Source organism: Lacerta agilis, chromosome 14 (genome assembly GCF_009819535.1).
Source record: "Lacerta agilis isolate rLacAgi1 chromosome 14, rLacAgi1.pri, whole genome shotgun sequence".
Taxonomy (NCBI): domain Eukaryota; kingdom Metazoa; phylum Chordata; class Lepidosauria; order Squamata; family Lacertidae; genus Lacerta; species Lacerta agilis.
Window position 1 is genome coordinate 16,519,056 of NC_046325.1, and position 24,400 is coordinate 16,543,455.

A 24,400-nucleotide genomic window follows, 5' to 3' on the forward strand; every position below is an offset into this window, starting at 1 on the left:
CATTCCAGTTTTGATTTGATCCTGGAATGTCCTGGAATGGGTAGGCAAACCATGGCCCGGGGGCCAGATCTAGAAGGCGGACAGTCCGGGAATCAGCATGTTTTTATGAGTAGAATGTGTCCTTTTATTTAGAATGCATCTCTGGGTTATTTGTGGGGCATAGGAATTAGTTTATTTCCCCCCAAAAAATATAGTCCGGCCCCCCACAAGGTCTGAAGGACAGTGGTCCGGCCCCCTGCTGAAAAAGTTTGCTGACCCCTGCCTTAGGATGTCCCTATTTTCATTGGAGAAATATTGGAGGGTGTGGTAGGATGTCCCTATCTTCATTGGAGGGTATGGAGCTATGTGACCCCCGAGCCATGGAGATAAGTAACTATACAACTACAGTATTAGAAGACATCTGGAGGCAGCCCTGTATCGGGAAGTTTTTAAATGTTTAATATTTTATTATGTTTTTATATATGTTGGAAGCCGCCTGGAGTGGTTGGGGCAACCCAGTCAGATGGGTGGGGTATAAATAATAAAATGATTGTTGTTGCTGCTGCTGTTGTTGTTGAACAGGTTGCCCCTATTTTCATCAGAGAAGTGTTGGAGGGTATGCAAATAAGTCTGCAAAGTTTCTGGCCCACAACTTTTTTTAATGCTACCACCACCTATGTTAATCATTTATTTTAAGTAATTTATATATTGCCTTTTTAGCCCAAAGGCCCCCTAGATTTGCTGTCTTAACACTGAAAGAAAGAGGGGACTCTTGTAAAGCTTCCCGGTATAGGCATCTTGAGGCATTTCTCCGCCACCTCAGGCAAGCAGGGAAATGATTATATTTATAAGTCCGGGCTCTTGAACATTCTTGGTACCTTTAGAAGTCTTTCAATACTTCTTAAGGAACTACTAGGTGAAGTCTCATGGTCAGAAATACTCAAAGAGAAGATAATTCAAGATGGATGGGAGTTTCTTAAAGGTGAAATACTGAAGGCACAAATTGTCCCTCAGGTGGGCCAGTGTACCTGGCTGTTAACCAGAAGGCTGGTGGTTTGAACCCACCCAATGATGGCTGTGGGCAGGATTCCTGCATTGCAGGGGGCTGGACTAGAAGACTCTTGGGATCCTTTCCAGCTCTATGATTCTGTGCAATGGATAGAAATATGCTGGTTATTGCAGCAGACGAAACTGCATATGAAATACTGAGTTAGAATGAAGTTTATTTTTTTAAAACCTGCCTTTCAGGGTGCATTGACCTCGCAAGGCAGTTTGCCAGACTGTAAAACACATGAAAATATAATTGCCAGGAACAAAGCAGAGCCCTGATTTAGATGCATGCAGCTGGTTAGAGTTTTTTGTGGTGTTGTGCATGCTGGTAGAATGAATGTCAGTTGGCGGGAGAAAATGTTGGATTGCCATTTTATATGTGTGCTTTAATTTGTATTTATTTATGTTTTTATTTAGGGAGCTCAGAATACAGAATAGAGGTGTCTTGCTCCCTTGCCGTTAATTGTCCTAGCACCCCTGAGGTGTGGCAAGAGATGATGGCAAGCGTGGCGGAAAGATTTTTGGACAATCAAAGAAACGTTTAAACACTTCAGTGTAGCGTAGTGTAGATTAGTATCAAAATATTTGGTTTTTTGCAGAATATGGATGGATATTGTTTTTTGCAGAATATGGATGGATAGTTTTTCATAATGTTGTTGTGTTCAGTGTTATAAATCAAGCACTGCTAGGAGTTGTTTCTTTATGTTTTCCACTGTATTTCTTATCAATAAAAAAATCATTGTGGCGCAAGCAAATTTTTATTCTGAAAGCCTGGCCCAGAGAAAAAACTTGGAGAACCACCGGACTAAGATGTAGTGACTGGCCATGGGCGTAGCCAGGATTTTTGTTGGGGGTGGGGGAGAACCGATGTGATTGGTCAGTTAAATATTTCTATTGTTTTACTTTATCGGGGGGGGGGGGGCAGGTGCCCCCTGCCCCCTTTGGTTAAGCTCATGTGATTGGTCCAACACCAGACTGGGAAATGTCATGGCGAGCAGTGTTCCAACCTGCGTCTCCCCGTTTAAATGTTTTATGCAATATGCTGCACTGTTTTCCATGAATCAGTTATTTTATGACAGCGATTCTCACCTGCTAGCCTCCCTCTTTATCATTTTTTTTTCTACCAGCAGGAAGAAACTGAAGATGCCGTTCTTCAAATCTGCTTCAAGCCTCCGCTCAGATGGCAGTGACGTGGACTTGGAAGGCCTTGGTAAATTCCTATGGAGGGAAGTGAGGATATCGCTGTAGGAACATTTGCATAGCCAGAATTTGCATTTGGGAATATTGTTGTGGGAAGCTTGTAACACTAGATTCCCTGGATGGAACTTGTGATGTGATCCCAGTGTCATTTGAATGGAAAATTCCCCCCTCCCCATACACACATAGGGAAACAGAAAAGGTCATTCCTCTGGCCCACTTTCTCCATTCAGTTTGCTTTTACTAAGTCTGTGCACATAAAAGTCTCCTTGGATTGGATTAAGTCTCTCTGGATCCAAGACATTCTGTTTCTGACAGCTGGCCAGATGCTTTTGGAAACTCACAAGCAGAATGTGGAAGTGATAGTCCCTATTTAGTCCCAAACACCTGGTATTTAGAGGTCTACTCTCTCTGAACAGGGAGACGTCCTTTAAAGATGATGGCTGAAGTCTGGATTTGGTGAGGGCCTGCCCTGGTTTCGCTTAGCTCACTGCAATATTGTTTCCACAAATGTGATTATTCCAGGCTGAATTCCATATACCGGTATATTCTTGCTCTTCCCATAGTGTTTTAGCAGCTCCTGTTTTTCCTCACCGCATCCTTCCACCCCCAAACTTTGTGAAATATCAGCAGAGCACTCTTGCTGTCTCATGGAGCAGTTTAAACTTTTGAAGTTTGGGGTTAGTGCAGGCTTCTCTGAATTGCTGCATGTTTTAATGCATTGACAACATGTGGATATTCAGCTGAGGTTATGGCAAATGTTCTTGTGGTTAGGGAACTTTCCATGACACTTCTCAGCCTAAGTCTCTGCTGTAAAGCACCCATGTCATCATATATATATATGTGTGTGTGTGTGTGTGTGTATATGTGTGTGTGTGTGTGTGTGTGTGTGTGTGTATTTGGTATTTTTATAAAGGTTTTTCATGGACAATATTGCTGTGGTCTTAGGCCAGTGCATGTATGTGAAAAGCTATGAAACCAGCAATAATAAATATTTTTACTGAGAAGATTTATGCAAGTAGCTCACTCTCTGCAGTGAAATGTGTATAACTAAATCAGACTCTCACTGAAACTGATCCCAGATTGAAGCAAACTGAAGGTACCAGACAGTTCTGCAAAATCTGGTATAAAAATAAAGCTAAGAGGGTATTTCCTTCTTTGACAGCTACATGAGATAATATATATTTCCTTTCAGTTTTTGCCAGGGTGACTAGGAAGGAGTTGGGGGATACCGTATTTTTCAAGCCAAGCAAAAATGTTGCTAAAGGAGACTGCTTTTGAAAGGGAGCAGAGGGATGAGAAATAAGGCCTTTGTATGCAAAGAATGAGGCCAAAGAGACAGAACCAGGGCGCCTTGGCTGTTTTCCACATGTCTTGGTTAGCTTGTAAGAATTACTCTTTGAGCTAGGCTTCTTAAGTGAATGTTGGCTTTGAAAAGCAGCAGGGACTAAATTAAAGTAGCGGAGGTACAAATTGTCCAAATCCTTGCTAGCATACGGGGGACACATGTGGGCATGAGTCAGTGGCTTTGTGAGGATCCAGAGAGTGACTCATTCGCTTTGCTGGGAGTGAACAAAAAAATGGCAGTCGAGGAACCAAACAAGAGTCTTGTCTGTCGCCAAGGGACCAGAAATCCATAAGGCTGGAGTGTAGTATAAGGGTTTGTCTGTTCTTGGCACTATTAGCACCTTATCAGAAATGCAATCATGTCCTGATGAGGAGGGAACAGGTATTGCCTCGCTCCTCTGGCTGCCTCCCCTTAAATGCAGCACAGCCTCTTCTGTTCCTCAGTCCTTCCCACAATCCATTCCTGATAAACTGCACTGAATGATTGGGCTTGGCACCGATCAAAGCATGCCACACATCAGGGCTGCCTAGCCGCAAAAGCAGCTCTACCAATTCCCTCCCAGAACTGACCAAGCTCTGAAGATTCAAGGATTCCCTGGTCCAGGAACCTGATACTGACCAAAGAGACCTTTCATTTGACTACATGGAGGTCACTGACACTTGTGTGTGTGTTTCTTCTTCTTCAGACAATGGAAGGCTCTCGTTCCCCAGAATTCTATGAGGAAAAGCATGCGCTTTAAAGTCATAGTGTTTGCACAGCCACTAGTTTTGTCTTCTGGCAGGCAGGTCTTAGAAGTGTTCAGAAGTGACATTGGGACAAAACCTGTGGGCATGTTCATGGAAAGTGAAGCCTCTCTCAAACCCCTTTTGGCTATCTTAAAAGCAGCTGTTTGTATCAAGCCTAACAAAGCCAACTGGAGCTCATTATATAAATGGAATACCACTGGTAGTGATTAAGTTGCTCACGATTGTGCTCATCAAATCTGTGCCAAACACAGCAGGGAAGTTCCCTTCTTTCTGTAATCCTTGACCACATTAGTCTCTGCCCTAATTCTTGCGCCAGGTGTGATAGGTGGGGTCTTTAAGAAAAGGCCATCATGCTGGACTTTCTAACCACCTTTCTTTCCTCTGTCTCCCCAAACCACCTGTTGCTGGCTTTGTGTTCCACTAGCCGAAAGCGAGTTGGCCAAACTCCAGCGCCAGTTTCGTCTCCTAGAAGGCAACCGTCATGCCTACGCTTTTGAATCCCATGAAATCATTCGCAGGCAGAAGTATGTATTCATCTCATATCCTTGCTAAAACTCTGGATCCATTTTGGAGATCCATTTTGTTTTTCCCTGTTCCCAGCAGGAACGTCATGGTTTTACTGTCCTCTTATGCCAACCTAGCAGTTCAAAAGCACATCAAAGTGCAAGTAGATAAATAGGTACTGCTCCGGCGGGAATGTAAATGGCGTTTCTGTGCGCTGCTCTGGTTCGCCAGAAGCAGCTTAGTTATGCTGGCCACATGACCCAGAAGCTGTCTGCAGACAAATGCCGGTTTCCCTTGGCCAGTAAAGCAAGATGAGCGCTGCAACCCCAGAGTCGTCTGCGACTGGACTTAACGGTCAGGGGTCCCTTTACCCTTTACCTTTACTATGCCGGAGATGGACATAGTTCTTTAGATAGCTGGAAATGGTCTGAGAGAGACCATCACAGTGTATGTATTTGGGTTTTGGAGGCTATACCAAATCCTGCAAAATATTTTTATTGGGGGCAAGAATGAGTTGTGCGTGCAGCATGAAGTGACCCCTCTTTTACGTCATATTCAGATTTCTAAGAGAAACAAGCCTGTTGCCCATCACCAGCCTTAAATTGCTTTCATTGGACCAGTTGTCTAACCTTTAGTTTTCAGTTGTGCCACAATTTGATGAGAGAGCGATATATAATCGCATTGAGGGGTGATAGCTCCTGTCCATTTTTCTTGGCACAGAGTTGGGGGCCAGGGGCCTGTCATCTCTTGCTCTGAAACATCCAGTTTTGGATTTGGGGAGTGTTTGAATATTGTACATCCTACTGCAAGGAGAGATCTGTAAACTGAGCATTAAGAAATAATCCCCACCTCATGTACTGAAGCAGATACTGACGTAACACAAGGGCACATAGCAACTGATATGCTCCTGGCAACACACAGCTGACAATTGGTTTGGTCACATCATGTGTGGACATGTTTGTGCATATAACCTGCCTTTCTTTAGCACATGTGGCCAAATTCCATTCCCCACAATCTATCACATATGTGTACATGCATGTACAAACATTTGATTCTTGCCATTATGCGCTTTTGCATGCTGACATGGTTTCAGATCTTGTACTCATGATTCTGTGTGTCCAACCTCTTCCTGCCCCTTTAGTACAAAACATTGCCAGAGAATTTAGGATTCTTTTCTCTCTTTGTACTCTGGTTTAGATCACTTAATGAGTGTTACTCATCATCCCTGCCCCTGAGAACCTTGAAGTTCTGGCCTTCTACCCTGACCTACAAAACATAGTACTTGCTTTGTAGGGAAATCAGAAATTCTGCGTTCCCAACAGTGCTTGTTTCATAGGCATGTAAAGGCACAATAAGTCATCCTAAGGCCTGAAATCTGTTGCGTCTTTCTACACAGAGCTGCTGATTTTGAACTGTTGAAGCCTGCTCTCTTTTGAGAGTATATCCTGTCCCGATTCCACCCCCCTTCCCCATCCCACCTTGTCCCATCCAGAGTTGGTGAGATGCATGCTCTGATTCAAATCGCCAGCTTTCCAGGAGTTTCTGTAGCAGTGTCTCAAAAGCTCCTCTGAGCTGGCGCTGCCACCAATCCCAACCAAAACTCACCAGCACACCTGCTGCCATGACGCTCCCGTACGTGCCCACGCAGCTGTGTCTCGCCGTGTCATCCTGCCGCCCCTCAGAGTCTCTGTCCCGCTTCTCTTGGACAGGGCAGAGATAAAGCGGCTGGAGAAGGATAACAAAGAGCTCCTACAGAGGAATACTGTGGCTGAGAGCAAGGCCAACGCACAGCAGGAAAAGGCCCACGGCGACACTCTCCGTTCCTTGTTGGGGCAGCGGGATGAAGTGAAGCAGCAAATAATTCAAGAGAAGAAGCAGGTAGCCCTGCTTGATAAAGAGGTATGGAGAAGGGAGCTAAGTACCAAGTTGCTCGGCGTTTATTGATGTGAAGTAGTGTCCTGAGCTAGGATTTTGAGGCCTTCCAGGTGGGGAGTGGAGTATAATAACAGGTACAGAGAACAAGTAGCGTGAAGTGAGGCCCTGAGAGTGGAATGGAAGTCTCTAAGAAAAAGATTTTTTCCTTCACCTGTTCCCCCTGCCCCCCCCCAAAAAATCCAGGTGAAGAGAAACTCTAGAAAGGAGAGGAGCATCTTTTGGGTTTAAAAATGGGTGTGGGGGCTTTAAAAAATGCAGAGGGAATTGGCAGCTAGGACTTGAGAGTCGAATTCATTAGAACAGGGGATCCGATGGCCAAGGATTCTTTAGTCCTATCCCAAATACTAGTTTCTCATCCCATTTCCCTGCTTTCATTCTTCATTTCTGACAGATCGAAAACTGGAACAAGCGTTTGACGGACCAGAAGCTGGTGGTGGGCACTGGGACCCTGATCCAGGAACAGAAGAGCCAGTTGCTGAAGCGGATAGGAACAGTTGAGAATCAGCTTGACCGGGTAAAAATGGTCGCAAGTGCCCAGGGTTGCTGAGAGCCAGGATTCTTGGCTTGTCTTCAGTTTCTCTCACTCCACTTTTCTATTTCCAGACCACCACAGAATTCAATTCTCAGCTCGTCTTGAATTCACAGCTACGTGAGGATCTAGAAATTCTCCGGCTTGAACACGATCGCTTTGAACAGCTTTATAAACGTCTAGAGACGGTACATTCACACTAGGAGAAAATTGAGGGGAGTTGACAGGATGTGATTGTCCAAGAGAGTTTCTGAGAGGGACTGGAGTCATGATACAGACTAATGAAGGTTCTGTTATAGAATTGTGAGATCTGGTTGCTTGGAGAGAACTGCAACATGGAATGGAAGGATGATTGGCTGTTGAGGGTGGTATTAAAAAAATCAAGGTCTTTTTATTGGTTAGGAGAGAATCACGAAGCTAAATCATGCATTTTGGAAAGTATGTTTTTTCTTATTAAACTATTGTAACTGACCAACTAGATTTGACAACAAAAATTATGATGCCCCCCTGCCTTCTTCCTATCCTCTTGGACCTAAGGATTTCTGGTTCTTGGGTTTGACAGGGCAAGGTCTGAAGGCCAATTCACAGGACCTCTTTAACACTTGCAGATTCATGTGGAGTTTAAATCTATGGACTGTGCTTCTGCTATGGTGTGGATGACAATGGTTAGGAAAGAAGGGAAGAGCTGTGATTGGGCTACAGTGAGGAGATAGAACTTTGTGAACAGGATGGTACGGCTGTGTTGCAATTAGGGACTAGATCTGAAGGCTTCCTCTCTCTTCCTCTAGGAGCTGTTGGAAACTCGTAGAGCCATTGGCGCAGTCATCAGCACATCCTCTGCAGCCTACGAAGCAAGGTTGGGGGAAGGGGAGTACTCAAGCATGGTGGGGCAGGGAGGAGTGTCCCTGCAGAAACCTCGCTCATGTTCATACCCTGGTTCTTCATTGCTCCTCCGTTGTCCTGCTGCCTCCAGCCATTCATGTGCTGAGACAACTTAATCAGCAACAGCCATGCTCCCTCCAAGTCCTAGCTTTATAAAATACAGGGCTATATATCCTCTGCACAAAAATTGAAATTCTGCTTCAGGGAAACAAAAATTCTGCACCAGGAAAAGCAGGATTCTGTGACCTGTGCAGCAAGCCCGAGGAACCTTTATGGCTCTGTAGGTCAGATCGTTGTCAGACCCAAGCCACACAGGCCAAATTTGACATGCGGGCAGGGCTGCTGATGTCACATAGTTGGGACTTCACGGCACCACCCAAAGCTTGCAAAGAGCGTTGCACGGTGCTTTAAAGAACGTGAGGCTTTACCAAACCGTCAGGTGATGGGGTGGTAGAGCCAAAGCCTGCTTTCCCTTTCCGGGGCACAAAGGAGTGCACTTTGAGGCTCTCGACTGCACATTGGCACCTGCGCCTCTACCTGCCCGACACCTGACATCACATAGGACATCAGATAGGGGCCAGTGGGTGTGGCCTGCAGGCTGGAGGTTTCCCACCTGTGTCTCGTAGGAGGATGGTAGGAAGCTGCCTTCTACTGAGTCAGACCATAAAGACCATCGGTTCATCAAGTGCAATATTGCCTGCATTGACTGGCAGCAGCTCTCCTGGGTTACAGACGGGAGCCTCCCCCAGCCGTGCCTGGAGATGGGACTTGGAACCTTCTGCACGCAAAGCAGAGGCTCTTCCACTAAGCTCCACTACCTCCCCATAGAAATGTATGCAGACCTGCAGCATTATGCTTAATTTTGCATAGCTACATTTGCCAATGGTGGGCAGGGGAAAGGAGCTGTGCATAGCGCTGAAGCACACTCCCAACATCCTGACTTGGCCATAGGAGTCGGACCACTGGCCCATCCAACACAGTACTGTCTGTTCCTAACTGGTCCAGGCTTTTCCACAGCCTTGCTGTCCCAAGAGCCTGTTATTATTATTATTATTAAAATTTGTATACTGCCCTATACCCACTGGTCTCAGGGCGGTTCACAACATAAAACCACATTATAAAAACACAAAATACGCAATAAAAACAAAGACAAGGACAACCCAATAACCCCCCCTTCCCCAACACATTTTTAAAGGGCATTGGATGTCAATCAGCCAAAGGCTTGGTTGAAGAGGAACGTTTTCCCCTGGTGCCTAGTGGTGTACAATGAAAGCGCCAGCGGAGCCTCTCTGGGGAGAGCATTCCACAGACGGGGAGCCACTGCAGAAAAGGCCCGTTCTCACGTTGTCACCCTCCAGACCTCTCATGGAGGAGGCACATGAAGAAGCTGGCGGTAGCTAGAGCTCTTAGCTGGAGGTGGAGGCTGGGCTCAGACTTCAGAGCTGCTGGATGGAAAGCATGTGCTGTCACCTTTCCCCATAAGACTTTCCATTAGAGTGGACCAGGCCATCAGCCCATCAAACACAATGCACTATCAGTCCTGACTTACAGCCGCTCTCCAGTATCATGGGCTGAGGCCTTTCCCAGCCTTTTCTACCTGAGATTCCGTAATTGGAGATGGCAGAAGTTGAGCATAGGACCTTCTGCATGCAGAGATGTTTTATGCCCAGGGAGCTGTGGCCTCTCCTAAATAGTGAAGTAATATCTGAAACAAGGACTTCCTGCCTGTCACTCGCACTCTTCATCGTTATGCTAGGTTTCAGGGGTGGTGGAGGAATGGGGATAAGAGAAGAGGAAAAGTTGGGAAGTGGAATTGCTGGTGGTTCTCTCTCACATATCCAAACCTTGTCCCCCATCCCATTTGTCCACTGGGGTAAATATAGGGATGAGGCACATACGCGCCTAGGCCAGCTGCAGGACAAGGCAAAGAAGGATGTAGCGCAGTATGAATCGGAGATGAAAGAATTATGCCGCCAGATAGAGAATGACCAGCGCTTGAATGATTTCATTTCCATCAAGCTTCAGGAGAGGACATTGACGGAGGAGGCACTAAAGGCCAAGAAAAAGAAAGGTTTGTGTGTGTGTGTGTGTGTCATGTACGGTTAGGGGCTATTTGCTGAGTCATTCATTCATTCCCACATGCCCAGAAGTGGTCTCGTGGCAAGACAGAACAGGGGTACAGAACAAATAGAAACTAAGCAATGGCTCAGGTGTCTCAGTGATTTGGAGTGCCAGTTTCCAGCTCTGGCTCGTTTGTCAGCTATGGACCCTTTTGGACAGAAATAACTTGGACGCTGTTACCCATGCTCTGGCAACTTCTAAAACTGGAATTTTTGCAACATGTTCTCTGTGGGGCTGCCCTTGAAGATGACTTGGGAGACTTCAACTCGTTCAAAAGACAGCTACTGGCTGGGGATCCATTTAGAACTCACATAACCAGTTTCAAAACAGGAGCATCGGTTGCCAGTTCATTTCCAGGCTCAATTCAAAGTGCTCATGCTAGGATTTAAAGCTTTAAATGACTTAGGCACCAAATGTATGAAAGATCCGCTTGCTTCCCTACAGACCCTCTCCGGGATTTAGAATGTCGTAGGGACCCAGGTGGCACTGTGGGTTAAACCACAGAGCCTAGGGCTTGCTGATCAGAAGGTCGGCAGTTCGAATCCCTGCCACGGGGTGAGCTCCCGTTGCTCGGTCCCTGCTCCTGCCCACCTAGCAGTTCGAAAGCATGTCAAAGTGCAAGTAGATAAATAGGGACTGCTCCTGCGGGAAGGTAAACGGCGTTTCCGTGCGCTGCTCTGGTTCGCCAGAAGTGGCTTTGTCATGCTGGCCACATGACCCGGAAGCTGTCTGCGGACAAACGCTGGCTCCCTCGGCCTATAGAGCGAGATGAGCGCCGCAACCCCAGAGTCGGACACGACTGGACCTGATGGTCAGGGGTCCCTTTACCTTTACCTTTAGGGTAGTTCCACCATCTTCAGAAGCTGAGAGGGACAACCCAGGAGAGGGCATTATCTGTGGCTGCCCCTAAAATATGTTCCCTTCACACAGATATGTGTCTTGCACCTTCGCCATGTGGTTTTCCTCATTTGCAGAAGATGCCCCTCTTTATCCTGGCCTCTGACTCCTGAGATACATATCTCAGGGTCCACCCTATTCTCTTAATTGTATTCTCTTTTAACTGTTCTTAATGTTGTATTTTTAAATTGTTGTAACCTGCCCTGGGAACTCACAGTGAAAGGCAGTTAGAAAATGAAGATGTCCTGAATAGTAATACATAATGAGCAAAACTAAAAGTTATGTATTAAATTCCACAAAAGCTTGTAGTAAATTCCCCCCACAATAGCAAGTTCTGTTTGGATCTACAGAAGCATGATCACCATAACAGTATAACTTACCAACAGCAAATATCACCAGCAGCCAAAAACTGTACAATCAGACGCTTGTGAGAAACGGGCCAGTCTTTGCTTCTTTGTCTGGTGCCAGAAGTATTCCTTGGCCTTTGGGAGGCAAGTGTGTGTCGTGGTTTATAGTGGGACAGCTCAGAGCCAGGACTGCTGGCTTCTCTGGGAAGAATTTTGTGAATTAAAGCAGAGGATCTTGGGAGTTAATACCTAATCAATCTGTGTTATCTTAAGTTACCCCCCAAAACACACACACACACACACACACACACACACACACACACACACACACTTTAATCAACTTTTTTGTATTCAGAGAAATAGTTGGCCAAAGAGTATGGCTGCAGCCCAATTAAAACATTTTAATAAGTTATCATGTGAGTTTTAATAAATTATCATGTGAGTTTGATTTGTGGGTAAAACAGTATTTCTAAAGCAATCAGCCTACTTCCTTTGGCTTAGCAATTATTAACAGTAATTGGGTCAACGGCAAGCCAGTGCTAAACAGACTATGGCTTACTGAAAAGCAGCAACAAACCAGCACTTACAGTTTGTTTCTCTCCAAGCAAATCTTCCAACGCTCACCTTCATGGGGATTTCTCTATTTCTCTTGTCATGAGAGAGGGAGAAAACCTTTTTTCCATGCCACGCATAATTTTATAAATGTCTATCTTGTTGCCTCTTGCGCCCCTTTTCTCTAAGCTAAAAAGCCCCCAATGCTGCAACCTTATCATAGGGGACATCAACCTTGCTTTCCTCGTGTGGTTTGTTGGAGGAGAATCGAGCCATGAGAGCTGGTTTACACATCACATCTTGCTTCCTCTTGCGGTTTATAATAATTGAAATGTTGCAGCTTTGGTGAAGACAAGTGATTAAAAAAGATGGGTGGCTTTTCCACTCCTTTAATGCATGTCTCTGATTGAGGTGGGGATTCACATGACTTTGAGGTTGCCCTAGGAACTGGGGGTCCTAGCTTCTCTTTATTTTCAATCAGAGGAAGAGTCCAAACGGAAAGACCCCGAGGAGGAGATGCTTGAATCTTTACACTCCACCGTGGATAAAGTCCTGGAACACACGGACGCGCCAACCTTGGATGCTGCATTGAATATATATGTGCAAGGTGATGGGCAAGGCCGGGGGCTGCAATGGGAAAGGGTCCATTTTCCTTTTGAACCGTGGCTGGGTCTCTTTGGCTCAGGAAGAACAGAATGAGATCTGGCACCTTACCCTCCATAGGGCCTGCCCTTGAAGCAGTTTGGGTACTGGCTGGTTCAGCCAGTGGGATGCGAGTTAAGATCTGCTACCGATGTTTTTCTTTCCCACTTCAGATGAGGAACGGAACTTTGCTCAGTTCAACTACGTCAATGATCAAAACGATCAGAAGGAGCAGATCTGGGAACAAATCACTGAGGTGAGTGCTGTGTCTTGGTTCCCCCCCCCCCCCGTATTACAATTTATCATAGAAATTGTGATATTCGTGCAAGCAAGGTTTTTTTTGCAGTCTCTACACAATGCTGTCGTCATCAAAATGCCAGCCCATACTTCCCCACCCTCTTCCCCAATTCTTCCAACCTTTGCTGCTGTTAGCAAGCAGGGATTCCTGCCGCATCTTGCTGAACGAGGCTGAAGTTTGCTTCCTGGTTCCCAGTTCCTTATTCAACACAAGCGCAGAAACAAGCAGTGTGCGTCCCTACCATAGACAGTGTGGTGTAGTGGTTAAGAGCGGTAGACTCGTAATCTGGGGAACCGGGTTCGTGTCTCCCCTCCTCCACATGCAGCTGACCTTGGGCTAGTCACACTTCTTTGAAGTCTCTCAGCCCCACTCACCTCTCAGAGTGTTTGTTGTGGGGGAGGAAGGGAAAGGAGAATGTTAGCCGCTTTGAGACTCCTTCGGGTAGTGATAAAGCGGGATATCAAATCCAAACTCTTCTTCTTCTTCTTCTTCTTCTTCTTCTTCTTCTTCTTCTTCTTCTTCTTCTTCTTCTACCATATACATTTAAAGCATGTGGCTTGGGAGGACGGGACTGTAGTTTGTTAAGGGTGCTGGGGTAAACTAGAATTCCAAGATTCTTTGTGGAAAGCTATGTGCATTGAATCTGCTTTAAATGTATGCTGTGGGTGTCCTCTGCTTACCCAAATCAGCCTTGGGCTGCACCGCATTGCATCAGGGATCTTTCCCTTTTGAGATGTCCTAGCACCATAGCGTTATATTTGCGCAAGCTTCTCTCAGGAATGATGCCCTCCCACCCTCTTGTCCCTTACACGCATCCCTTGCAAGTGCGCCTTGTTTTTGCCAACCTCCTGTAATAGTAAAATGAATGACACCCCCCCTGCTTTCTCCATCTTGCTCCTCCGCTCTTCTAGCTCTACCACGAGATACAGGAGGCGCAAAAGCACGGTGCCCAGGACGAGGGAGAGCAGCTGTTGCAGCTCAAGGAGGCCGAAGCACAGCAGGAGGAAGCTGTGCAAGAGGCAAACCGGATTGAGCTGGCATTGAAGGGTCACCACAAGATTTGGGAGCAGCTCAAGAATGGTAAGCAGGGACCGTGTTTGTGTGTCAGGAAGAGAAAGATGGTGGAGGCACCATCGTAGGAATAGGAAACATGTTCTGAAGCTTTCCTTTGCAACCTGCTGAACTTGGGGCTTGGTTTTGTCTTTGCACTGAAAATTTAGATTCTCAGGATGCCGCTTTTCATAGCAGTTGCTGAGCTTTCACAGCAAGGTTGCAGCAGTGCAGGAATCTGGCCAGCACTTGACTGATTGATTGATTGATTGATTGCACTTACATGCCACCTTTTTCTCCAAATTGCTCAAGGTGGCACACACAGTTCACTCCCTCCACATTCAATCCCCACAACACTCCTGTGAGGCAGGTTAAGCTGAGAGGCAGTGGCTGGCCCAGGGTCACCCAATGAGCTTCATGTCTGAGGGGGGATTTGAACCCTGGTCTCCCATGTTCTAGTCTGACACTCTAACCACTACACCACACTGGCTCTCACTATTGGGCAGGTTTGAGTGCTAGGCTAGCACTACACAGATAGTGGAGGATGAGAGGCTTCACTTTCTAACAGCGAATGCCAGTGCCCAGCCCTGGTCATCCGGCCCTGTTATGTTCAGCACCATTATTTCTTTTAAATAAGAAAGAAGCGGTTGTGGTTCCTTGGCAGTAGTTGGGAAAGTGGTGGGGAGGGAAATGACTCTGTGTTCTGGTTTGAAAAAGGCTGTATGGGCCTGAACAGTGATGCAGCCCACAGACTCCCTTGAGGAACAGGATGATCAGCCGACAGGCACAGCTAGTCACAGAAAATAGCACGGATCCTGGTTGCCCCATCCTCAGCAGACAGATAAGCTTGAGGAGGGGGGAGGTCTGAAAGGCAAAATTGGAAGAGGGAGAGAATATCATTTTGTCAAAATAGCAATACCCAGGCTTATCCTGTGGAATTGGTTGCCGGTAGGTGTGGGACAAAGGAAATAATTTATTTTATTATTATTTTTATTTTCCATGCAATTAGGACTGAAGACAAACTGCAGCATTTAAGAAAGCTGAGTGGTTTTAAGAGGCTTTCCTTTCCCAACGGACCCTTCTTTCAAATTGCCTTCAGCTTTCTGGGGAAACGGACAAAAGAAAGCTGTCACCTGACTCCAGCCTGTCTCTTGGAATTCATAGTCACAAGATGGGCTGATGGCTGGCCAGTTGAAGATAGCTTCCAAAGAGCCATGTAGACAAAAAGTACAGAACATGCAGGGCAAATATGCACTATCATATCCTGGCTCAATAAGCCAGGATGTGAATGAGTGTTATCTGCTGCTTTGCTCTGCCCAGAAGTGAGCAGCTGAACAAGCCAGGACTCTGCTATCAATTATAGCTTCCCATAGGGCTGTTGAGGAATTCTGATGGGAATGGGGGTGGAAATTGCCAATGCTCGTTTATACATCCCATGCCAGGGATGGAAAGCAATCTAGCAATATATGAGCGGTATTTGCTGCTGCCATTTAAAGCTTGCAAAAGATACACAATTGATGACTCTCCCTCCTGCTTTGCATCGTGTTTCCTTTGCAGCGAATGGTGTGAAATAATCTCAGAAGTTCTGTCAAGTTCCACCACAGTGGACAGTGAGCTGAATAACATAGGGTTGTGTTTTTTTTTTGTCAGAAGCCAAACTGCAGTGGAATGGAAACAGCACTGCATGCAGCAAAAGCAGGTTGAAACGGAAATCAATGGCTTCTTCCTCACTTTCTGACATGCACGAACCTGGAAGCTATGGTTAATTGCTTACAAACTAGCCAGGATATTAAGCCATGGCTTAAAGTTGATTTTAAGACCCTGGCTGGTTTGTAAGCCATTCACCATAGTTTCTGGGTTTTCAGATAATGGGCAGCTATGGTAGACAGCTGGGTCCTGGCTTGTTCAGCTGCCTGCTTGCTGGGCTGATCAAAAGAGCTGCCTGGCACCTGCATGCAGTAGTAGCTCATGCATATTCTGGCTCATTAAATCCCAAGATAAGACCATGCAAACCAGGCCACCATTTATCAAGTTGACTCTTAACAGGGCTGGAGCTACCATTGCCTTGGGCAGCGAATTCTGTGTGTCATGAAAGAGCAGAAAAATAATCAGTTGTTGTTGTTGTTGTTATTGTTGTATTTCTGCTCCAGGGAGAGGTGTTTATTTTGGGGGAGGCGGTGTTGTCTCATGTGCAGAATAATTTGGTGAGCCTTAGGTACTAGGCACCTTGAATTGGGGAAGGGGTGCCACTCACTGGGCTGACCCCTGACGCTTATCCAGGTTGACCTCAAGACTTCCAGGCTCTCTAGGAAGTGAGTGGAAATGAGTGCTTAAAGTTAAGAGCTGTGTGGGTGGGCAGGAGTTCATTCATTTTGCTTTCTTTCCTCCTCTCAAAGCAATCGAGGCTCTCTTTTGGAAACTGGAGTGTGATTACTCAGTGCTGGAAAACAAGCTGGGGGGATCGACGACTGCCCTGGACGAGAATGTTGCGATCTACCTGGGCTTGATTGAACAAAAGACCAACCAGCTGTTGGCTATGTATTCTTTCGCCAAGGCTGAGGTATGCAGGGTGGATGGGCAGGACACAACAACAGGGGCAGGAGAAAGTGATGGCTCAGGGCTCATGGAGAAAGGGAGAGGAGGAGACAACCTTTTGACCCACTTCTCTGAGCCCAATTCCCTGCTGCAATTACCGTGTGAAAAATATTTTATTGAGAGTGAAAACACCTATCGATTTTGCAGGACAAACCTTGCTGCAAATCTTTCCTGTTGAATAGTCTAGGGTTTTAATCCCATTCTGATATAACTGTTCGTATGTGTTCCTTTCAAAATGTCCTGGTGCAGGGGGAAATTACTTTGCAACTCTGCAGTGGAGTCCACAGGGCTTGAAAGCACGATATTACTTTTGCTTTGCCAGCCTCATTTCAAATCCCTTAACACATTTACTTTTATTTTATCAAATGCATTTCTGCAATTGTGAGGGTTAGTAACCTTTTAAAAAAACTGAAAACCAAAATTCTCATATTAGCTGCAGCCAGTGATGTTACTCAGTTTTTAATTGATCTAGTAGGAAGAATAGATAGATCTGGATTAATAGGTGGGGCAGAGCAGTTGACCTCAGGCTGTTTTATTTTAAATCTCTAGTGGGAGGGGAAGCAATCAATAAACCTTGCCTCGTCTTTTCTCAGGAATATGATCGGCCCTACGACACTCTGGAGACAGTGCAACTGCTTCTGGGGCAGAAACCTGAGATTCGGGCACAGTCTATGCTTGTTCGGCCACCCACTGCTGGGTAAGGAGACTGGCCTAACCCCACATGAACCTGCCCATATGTTTAAGATTTTCTGTATCAACCCATTTTGGACTACACTTCCTATCAGCTCCTGCCTGCCCAGCAGCTGGAGGGCACTGGGTTGGTAAAGGGTGTTCTATACTGAGATAATAGAAAGGATATTAGTTTATGAGGAACCCCATGGTTATGTTACTGGGAAAACTGAATGAGCATAAGATGTTAGAGAATATTGTTATGTGTATTCTTTTTGTAATGGCTTTAGTTGTCCAGTTTAACTGCTCGTCAGCATCTCAAAGAATGAGCTAAGTGATGATTCTGCCTGGGAAAATAGGGTAGGTGTTGTCGTGCGTGTGGAGGAGGACTTAAACATGTTGCAGAGTTCCAAAAAAAACAGACCAGAGGCAGTTGTATTTCATCCAGCAGAGCTTTACTGCTACTGAAGGCAAATGAGCATAATGGTCACAAATCCAATACATTCAGGATTGGCACTGTCCATAAGAAATCCAGTTGCAGCAGACTTAACTTAAACTTAAAAAGAACTTACAATAAATAAGACAAAACCTTAACACTATAGCATACAGAACAGAACACCACACCAGAACAAAGAGATAGAAAAAGAAAGTGTGTGAAACCCAGGCTCCTCCTGGCTTGACTATTATAGTCAGCATGACCTTGACAGAAAGATAACAGAACCAGTTTTAAACCAGCTGTACTCAGCTTCCCAGAAGGAATAACCCAAACATCAGAAACCTTCTGCCTGTTTCCTTCACATAGAAAGAAACCTTCCAGAACAGTCTTGAACTAAGTAGAATAGGAAAGATCAGATCAATACTTTCTGTACTAAGGAATGCAAACTGACAGGTGTCCCCTGCACTCCCCTCAGCTGGCTGGAGACCATGTGAGCCTAGGCAGAAGAGCAATAGCCAGAGTAGTTGTTGTGTGCGAGAGCTAGAAGATGGGAAACAGAAACATGTCCTGGACTTTGGGGCTTCTCTGGAAACCTAAAGAGGAAGCAGGACCCATGTGTTAATGTTGTGAGCCCCCGAATCCTATATCCAGGTTGTACACTTGTGCATATAAAACCATACACCCTAAAGACACCTCAGTCTCCACTGACCTTCATTCTAAGACTTAGGAGCCAACTCCTAGGGGCCAAAGTTCTTTTGCACCCCCATAAAATATTTGAGGGAGCTAGGCTCCCCCAAGAAATATTGATGGGCGTTGCCATTCAAGTGGTGTGCATGCACCATGTCATGTGATCAGTTATGTGGGGTGGGGCTTACCTGCCCCTCCCCCAATATTTTATTTAAGTGGGCGCCCTTGTTCCAAGGAAACCAAACCCCGAGCCAGCACTTGGAACCCCTGGAATCTCTCACTGTTTGGAGATTGGGGTGGTGAGTAACAATATGTTTGTAACACCTCAAGATACAGATAGCTAAACACTGGAAGAAACATCTACGGGAATGAGAAAAAGATATCTGGAATGGAATGTTATTGCAGAAAATGTTTTACAGTTAAAAAAAAATTACAGGGAAAAATTGATGAGATCATAGGATATGAATAAATTATGGATCCTATGATTATGCTATTAGGAAAGAAAAATGGTGGGCAATATGTTGGCAGTGTCCCCAGATATGGTTAGCTAAACACCGGAAGAAACAGCAAATGCCATCTGTGTGGGACTGAGAAAAAGATACTTGGCATAGAATATTAATGCATAAAATATTTTACTATAAAACAATCTGGAATAGTACTGTGATGATGATTGTGATGGTGATAAAGTCCTTAAAGTGTTAGTATGAATGTATTTTGAATTGGAATTGTAAAACTCAATATACAATATTTGGAAAGCACTACTGGAAATTAATATAATATTCAAATTATGCCTAATTTGTAAAAGAAAGAACTGCAGTAGTAAAAATTAATTAATTAATGATAAAGCAATTATGTTCTTCTGTTGTACAGTATAGGAATGCATTATTTATATAGAGAAACCCTATGGCATGATACCAAGATGGCTTGTGGAATTCTATAAAACAATGTTAATTTGCTGTGATATAATGTTGATAGATGACATGAGGATCATTAGTTAGAATGTATAGTATATTTTTCTTTCTATAAAATAAGATACATTAAAAGTTGGGGAAACAAATAATTCTACTGTGGCTCTATTCTGGCTGCTCCCACCTTCAGCGTTAAAGGAGGAGGAATGGAGAACGGGGCCTTTTCTAGGATGGCCCCTGCTCTTTGATGCACCCTGTCTAGCTTCTGTCATTGGGTGCCTACATTATTAATTTGTAGTTGCCAATTCTGCATGTTCTTGTTTGCTCAAGAGACATGTTTGTTTTGAAACATTTAACTGATTTCCTGCTTTCTGTTTTGTGTATGTGTTTGTGTGTTTCTGATTCTGTAATTATTTTTTAATTGTTATATTGAAATGGATGGTTTTAATTATGTTTGAAGCTGCCTTGGAGGCCCATTTGTGGTAGAAAGGTTGGATAAATATTTTAAAAATGCAATCAAGACTAAATGCCATAAGAGGCCTTGGTTTACACACACATACACACACAAACACACACACACACACAGAGAGAGAGAGAGAGAGAGAGAGTAGGAAAAGCACTCATACAGAGGAGAATATCAGCAGATTTTCTGAGCAGAAAGGTTTACTGTGTTAAACCCATAGAAGAAATTTTAGGATGGCACTGGGATGCAGTGGGTAAGACCCAGCTGCCCACTTCCCAGAAAGTATTTGTACTCTGAATAACTTGACAATGGGCAGAACATTCAAGAGATGCAGCGTATTCCATCTCTCTGGGTGCCTCCAGACTGCCACTGTTTTGCAGGAGGGATTCAAGTGCACAACAAAACTTTAGGTTTGTGCCTTTAAAGTAGGTAAAAGCACTCTGTCACCCTAGCACAACAAATCCACTTAAAAAACCCACAGAACTTCTTAGAAAGTTACAGGGAAATGAATTGAAAATTGTGGGGTAAATGAATGATTAACAGGAAGATGTGCACATCACGGTGATTGCTTATTGTCATATAAATGCCTCATGAACAAGTTGGAATAAATGCTGAATAAAAACTGGTCTTGGGAGGAGCCCTGGAAAAAACTGTTTTTAAAAGGACTGGTTTGCAGTACTTAGTGCAAAAGACACTCTTCATTTTTATCATCTTAATGTTTGCTCTTTCCAGAACTGGCCACGAGCCAATAACAGAAGAAGACCAGAGACCCTTAACTCATGAAGAGCTCAAGCAAAAAATTATGAATGATGTGAGTACAAAAGGCAAGACGAGTCCTGGATGCAGAGCTAATAATACTATTATTATTACTGTTACTCAGATCGGGGTCTTCTGAAGCAAGTTCCTTACTGGATTTACATACCTTTTGTGACTGAAGTATATTTATATACACGTACAGCAAAATTAATTCTGAACAGCCATACAATAATTTCCCCTTCTGCTTTGCTTTCTGCAACTCCCCGTGCCTCTTGGAGGGGGAGTAGATTAGGCCCCTGCTCTAAAAACATTTTCATGTAGAAGCAGTTTGGCAGTCAGAGTAAACAATCCTCACACAGGGGCAGATATTTTCCCTACCTCAAGTCTAACTTCTCTTGGCATATTTATTAGTTTACTTGTCTAAGCCAAAAGGTCATGGCAAAATGCAAATAACTTGAGTCATAAAACAAGCCTGCAGACAACAAAATCCATAGAGCTTTTAAAAAATAAAATCCGAAGGGCAACACAAAATCAAGGCATCGCAGGCATGCTTGGATACAAAGATTTAGTGTCTCTTATGGCCCCAGAAGCAAAGGAAGGAACTTTTATCAACAACAGTCTTATCCCTTAATTATTCTTCCCACTGTAATAAATGCATGTCCTGCTCCCAGGATTTATCAACACCTCCATTTCCCTTCCCTCCTCTATTGTCTCCCCTGTGCCACCTTTTAGATAGTGAGCTCCTGAAGGCAGGGACCTGCCCACTTGCACTTCGTACATGCCATGCAGATTGATGGTGCTTCATATAACAGCAATACTAAAACACATATTCAGGATTTTGCTGCCATCTAGTCAGTAGCAGGTTTTGGGGGGCCCTTGGGGAAGATACTCAGCATCCCCCCTTCCTGTGTGGGCCCACCTTCCTTGCCACTGTTACTGCTGCAGCTTCCCCTCTCCTTTCTATGCGCGCATCTTGCACAATGCGGTCAGTTGGGCTAGATGATCCTTTGGGTCCCTTCCAACTGTACAGTTCTATGATTCTATTCTCTGTCAAGAGAGAGAAAGAGCACAGGGCAAGTGGAGATGGACACTTTTCCTTCTCTTTATGCTTGTCCTTACTTGCATCTTCAAAGAGGTGCAATGAACTGGCAGCAACAGTGAAAAGGAGGAGCGGCAGGCCTCCCGAGGTTACGGGACTCGGCAGAGGGTCCCCTGCAGGGAACCCAAGATGCCAACCTCTGACACCATACAGTAGCAGTTAAGGCATACAATAAGTTACTGATCCAGGTATTCTGATCTCAAGAGTCTTGTATGTGACGCCCAAGAGTCTTCCCCTGAGCCTTTTCCACAGATGCATGCGGTTACGAAACCATTTCACAAAAAGTAACCCGGGTTTCTCTTCTCACGGCCTCCAGATCGCGAGCAAGACAGCAGCGCTTTCCATAAAGAGGAACACACAACCTGATTTAGCGGATGAGCGTGGTGGATTAAGTGCGGCCAAGAAACAACCTCAGGCCTCTTGACTGGAGTAGGAAGCTATATACGCGGTGTGTGTCACGTGCCACGCAAAAGACGGAAGCCAAGTTTGTCACTGGCAGGGTTGTGTTACGGTGTGGTCCGGCGCCACTGCCTTTACACCTGTAGCCTCTGCAGCCTTCTTCCCATTTGGGATGATCGGCATGCTTGGATGTAGCCTCCATCCTGCCGTGGATCCCCAAAGATCTCCCTCCTCCTGGTGAAACGCCCCTCTTCTTGGCTGCTCGCTCGATCAGGACAGATGGACTGTGCCAATGATACGTAACACATGGTCCGCCCTATCAACAACATTATTCACTCCCGTGGTGCCCACTTGCTTAAATTCTTCATAATTTGACTCTAGATCCTCTTGCAAAGAGAGAATGCGTCTTTTTTTTAAAAAAAACCACCTCTGCCTGTTGTCATGGTACATCGACTTGCGACCTCTCTGATAAAGGAATCTATCCCTCGAGTCTCTGGTTTAGTGAGCTGGTACTTCTAGAAGCCGCCTGGAGCAAGGGGGCCTAGCTCCCTGTCCTAACAGGATTCACCATTGGGCTTAGAAGTAGGTGACTAAAAATCGGCTCTGTTCCCCTAGCAGCCATCTTGTGTCAGGAAACCAGCTTGCTAGCTCCCTCATGCTATGAATTGCCAGAGTCTAATGAAGTCTCGTTCGCTGTCTTAGACAGAGTGGTTGAGGCCCATGAAGGGTATAAAGTGTCTGCTCTGCTGTGTGAGAGGAAATTGGGTGTGTTCAAAGCATTGGCCACACGTTTTAACTTCTTCTTTTTTAACCAACTAGCCTGTTCCTCAGAGTGTGTTTTTTACCACATGGGTATCTAATATGAGACTGTGTCAGTTCCACCCAGAGCGCTCGTTTACCACTGCTAAACTGCAGCGTCTTGAGTTTTGAAGATTACATGTAAATGTGTATGCAAAAATTCTGCTTTTTATGATGAGGAGCAGTTTCCTCAAGGTGTGGGTTGTGTTTTTTTTTTAAAGTTTTTTTTAGCCCTGATTTTAGCATGAGTGATTTATTTTTTTAATCCTCAGAAAGGGTGATACTCCCATCATATTCACCTCACCCAAACCCTCCCCTGCAGTGGCCCTCTTCCTACAGTGTTGCCAGAGAATAATCTTGGGGAATCCATTCCTCTCCCAAAGATAATCATCATGGAAAAAATCTTGGTAGTTCCCGTGGGTGTGGAATGTGGGAGCAGTCCGTGTTGGGGAGGCCACAGAAGTGGGTAGGGCCTGCCCTCTGATGGGGGCAACTCATGCACAGTCCCTGTGACAAGTGGAAAAAAAACTATCGCGGTTTTTGATTATCAGTGTAAATTGGAAACTAAAATGATTAAAATGTTTAACTGGTGAGGTAATGACTGGATTTTTTTGTGGTGGTGGTGGGGAGAGCGAACTGGACCCAGAGATAGTGTGATGCAGGTTGAATGTGCCTCTGGATGAGGCAGAGGTCTATCATCCATCCAGATTTAAAGAATTTTATCTAAATTTGTCTCCCAGAAATTTGAGGCGGTGGGAGGGGAAACAGAACAGTAAAGCAACAGGGACCTCCAAGGAATAGTCTTTTCATTAATGTTGCAGGTGAACTTTGCTAATCAGGCCTTCCTTGTGTGAGTAAAGGTAGCAGATCTTGGTCATGGGAAAATTCTTTGCTAGATGGGTAGCCAATGTGATGTCCTCCGATTATTTTGGATTACAACCCCATCAGACCTAGCCAGCCTGGCCAGCAGCCAAAAGATTATGGGAGTTGTAGACCAACAACATACAACACTATATTTTATGGTTGTGGTTAAAACTCCACGTGCAGCCTAAGCACAGAAAAGCTGTGCCTCTATAATCCCCTTGTGTTTAAGGACTCTAGTGTGGAAATAAACAATATGGTTGGGAATTTGTTGTTTTATTATTTATTGCAATCTTAGCCCACCTTTCCCCCCCCCCCCAGGAGTGCAAGGTGATGCTCATGGTTCTCCCCCTCCTCATTTAATCCCCACAACAACCCTGTGAGGTAGATTAAACTGAGAGGCAGTGAGTTGCATGATCAAATAGGGATTTGAACCCTGGTCTCCCAGGTTACGCGTAGTCCCATGCTCTAACCACTACACCGCACTCCCCGAATACGTTTTTCAGTGTGAAGTGAGAGACAGAATGTCCCCGCTCCAGCCATTACGGGTATACACACAAGCCTGGCAGCTGAATCTTAGTATCATAACCGGCAATAAGATGCTGTCCTCCACTGTGAAGTTATTAAGTTGCAGGATGGGGCAGATAGCAGA

The 24,400-nt window shown here is 45.1% G+C and overlaps 1 protein-coding gene across 1 annotated transcript; it reads left to right on the forward strand.

The window, feature by feature from the left end:
* Positions 1-2,127: 2,127 nt before the first annotated feature.
* Positions 2,128-23,480, forward strand: CCDC114 (coiled-coil domain containing 114). The gene is made up of 14 exons (XM_033169839.1): positions 2,128-2,239; positions 4,745-4,844; positions 6,534-6,723; positions 7,151-7,273; positions 7,363-7,476; positions 8,077-8,144; positions 10,054-10,241; positions 12,569-12,694; positions 12,903-12,985; positions 13,939-14,107; positions 16,474-16,637; positions 17,266-17,369; positions 20,568-20,646; positions 22,007-23,480. Exons 1-14 carry the CDS (start codon positions 2,173-2,175, stop codon positions 22,112-22,114), a joined length of 1,683 nt encoding a protein of 560 aa, XP_033025730.1. The 5' UTR covers positions 2,128-2,172; the 3' UTR covers positions 22,115-23,480.
* The last annotated feature ends 920 nt before the right edge of the window (positions 23,481-24,400 follow it).

Excerpts from the sequence above, each read along its gene's own strand:
- CCDC114 (XM_033169839.1), top strand. The coding sequence starts at position 2,173 with ATGCCGTTCTTCAAATCTGCTTCAAGCCTCCGCTCAGATGGCAGTGAC. Across the intron at positions 12,986-13,938 it reads TCTGGGAACAAATCACTGAG|CTCTACCACGAGATACAGGA; the intron begins GTGAGTGCTGTG and ends CCGCTCTTCTAG. Across the intron at positions 20,647-22,006 it reads AGCAAAAAATTATGAATGAT|ATCGCGAGCAAGACAGCAGC; the intron begins GTGAGTACAAAA and ends CACGGCCTCCAG.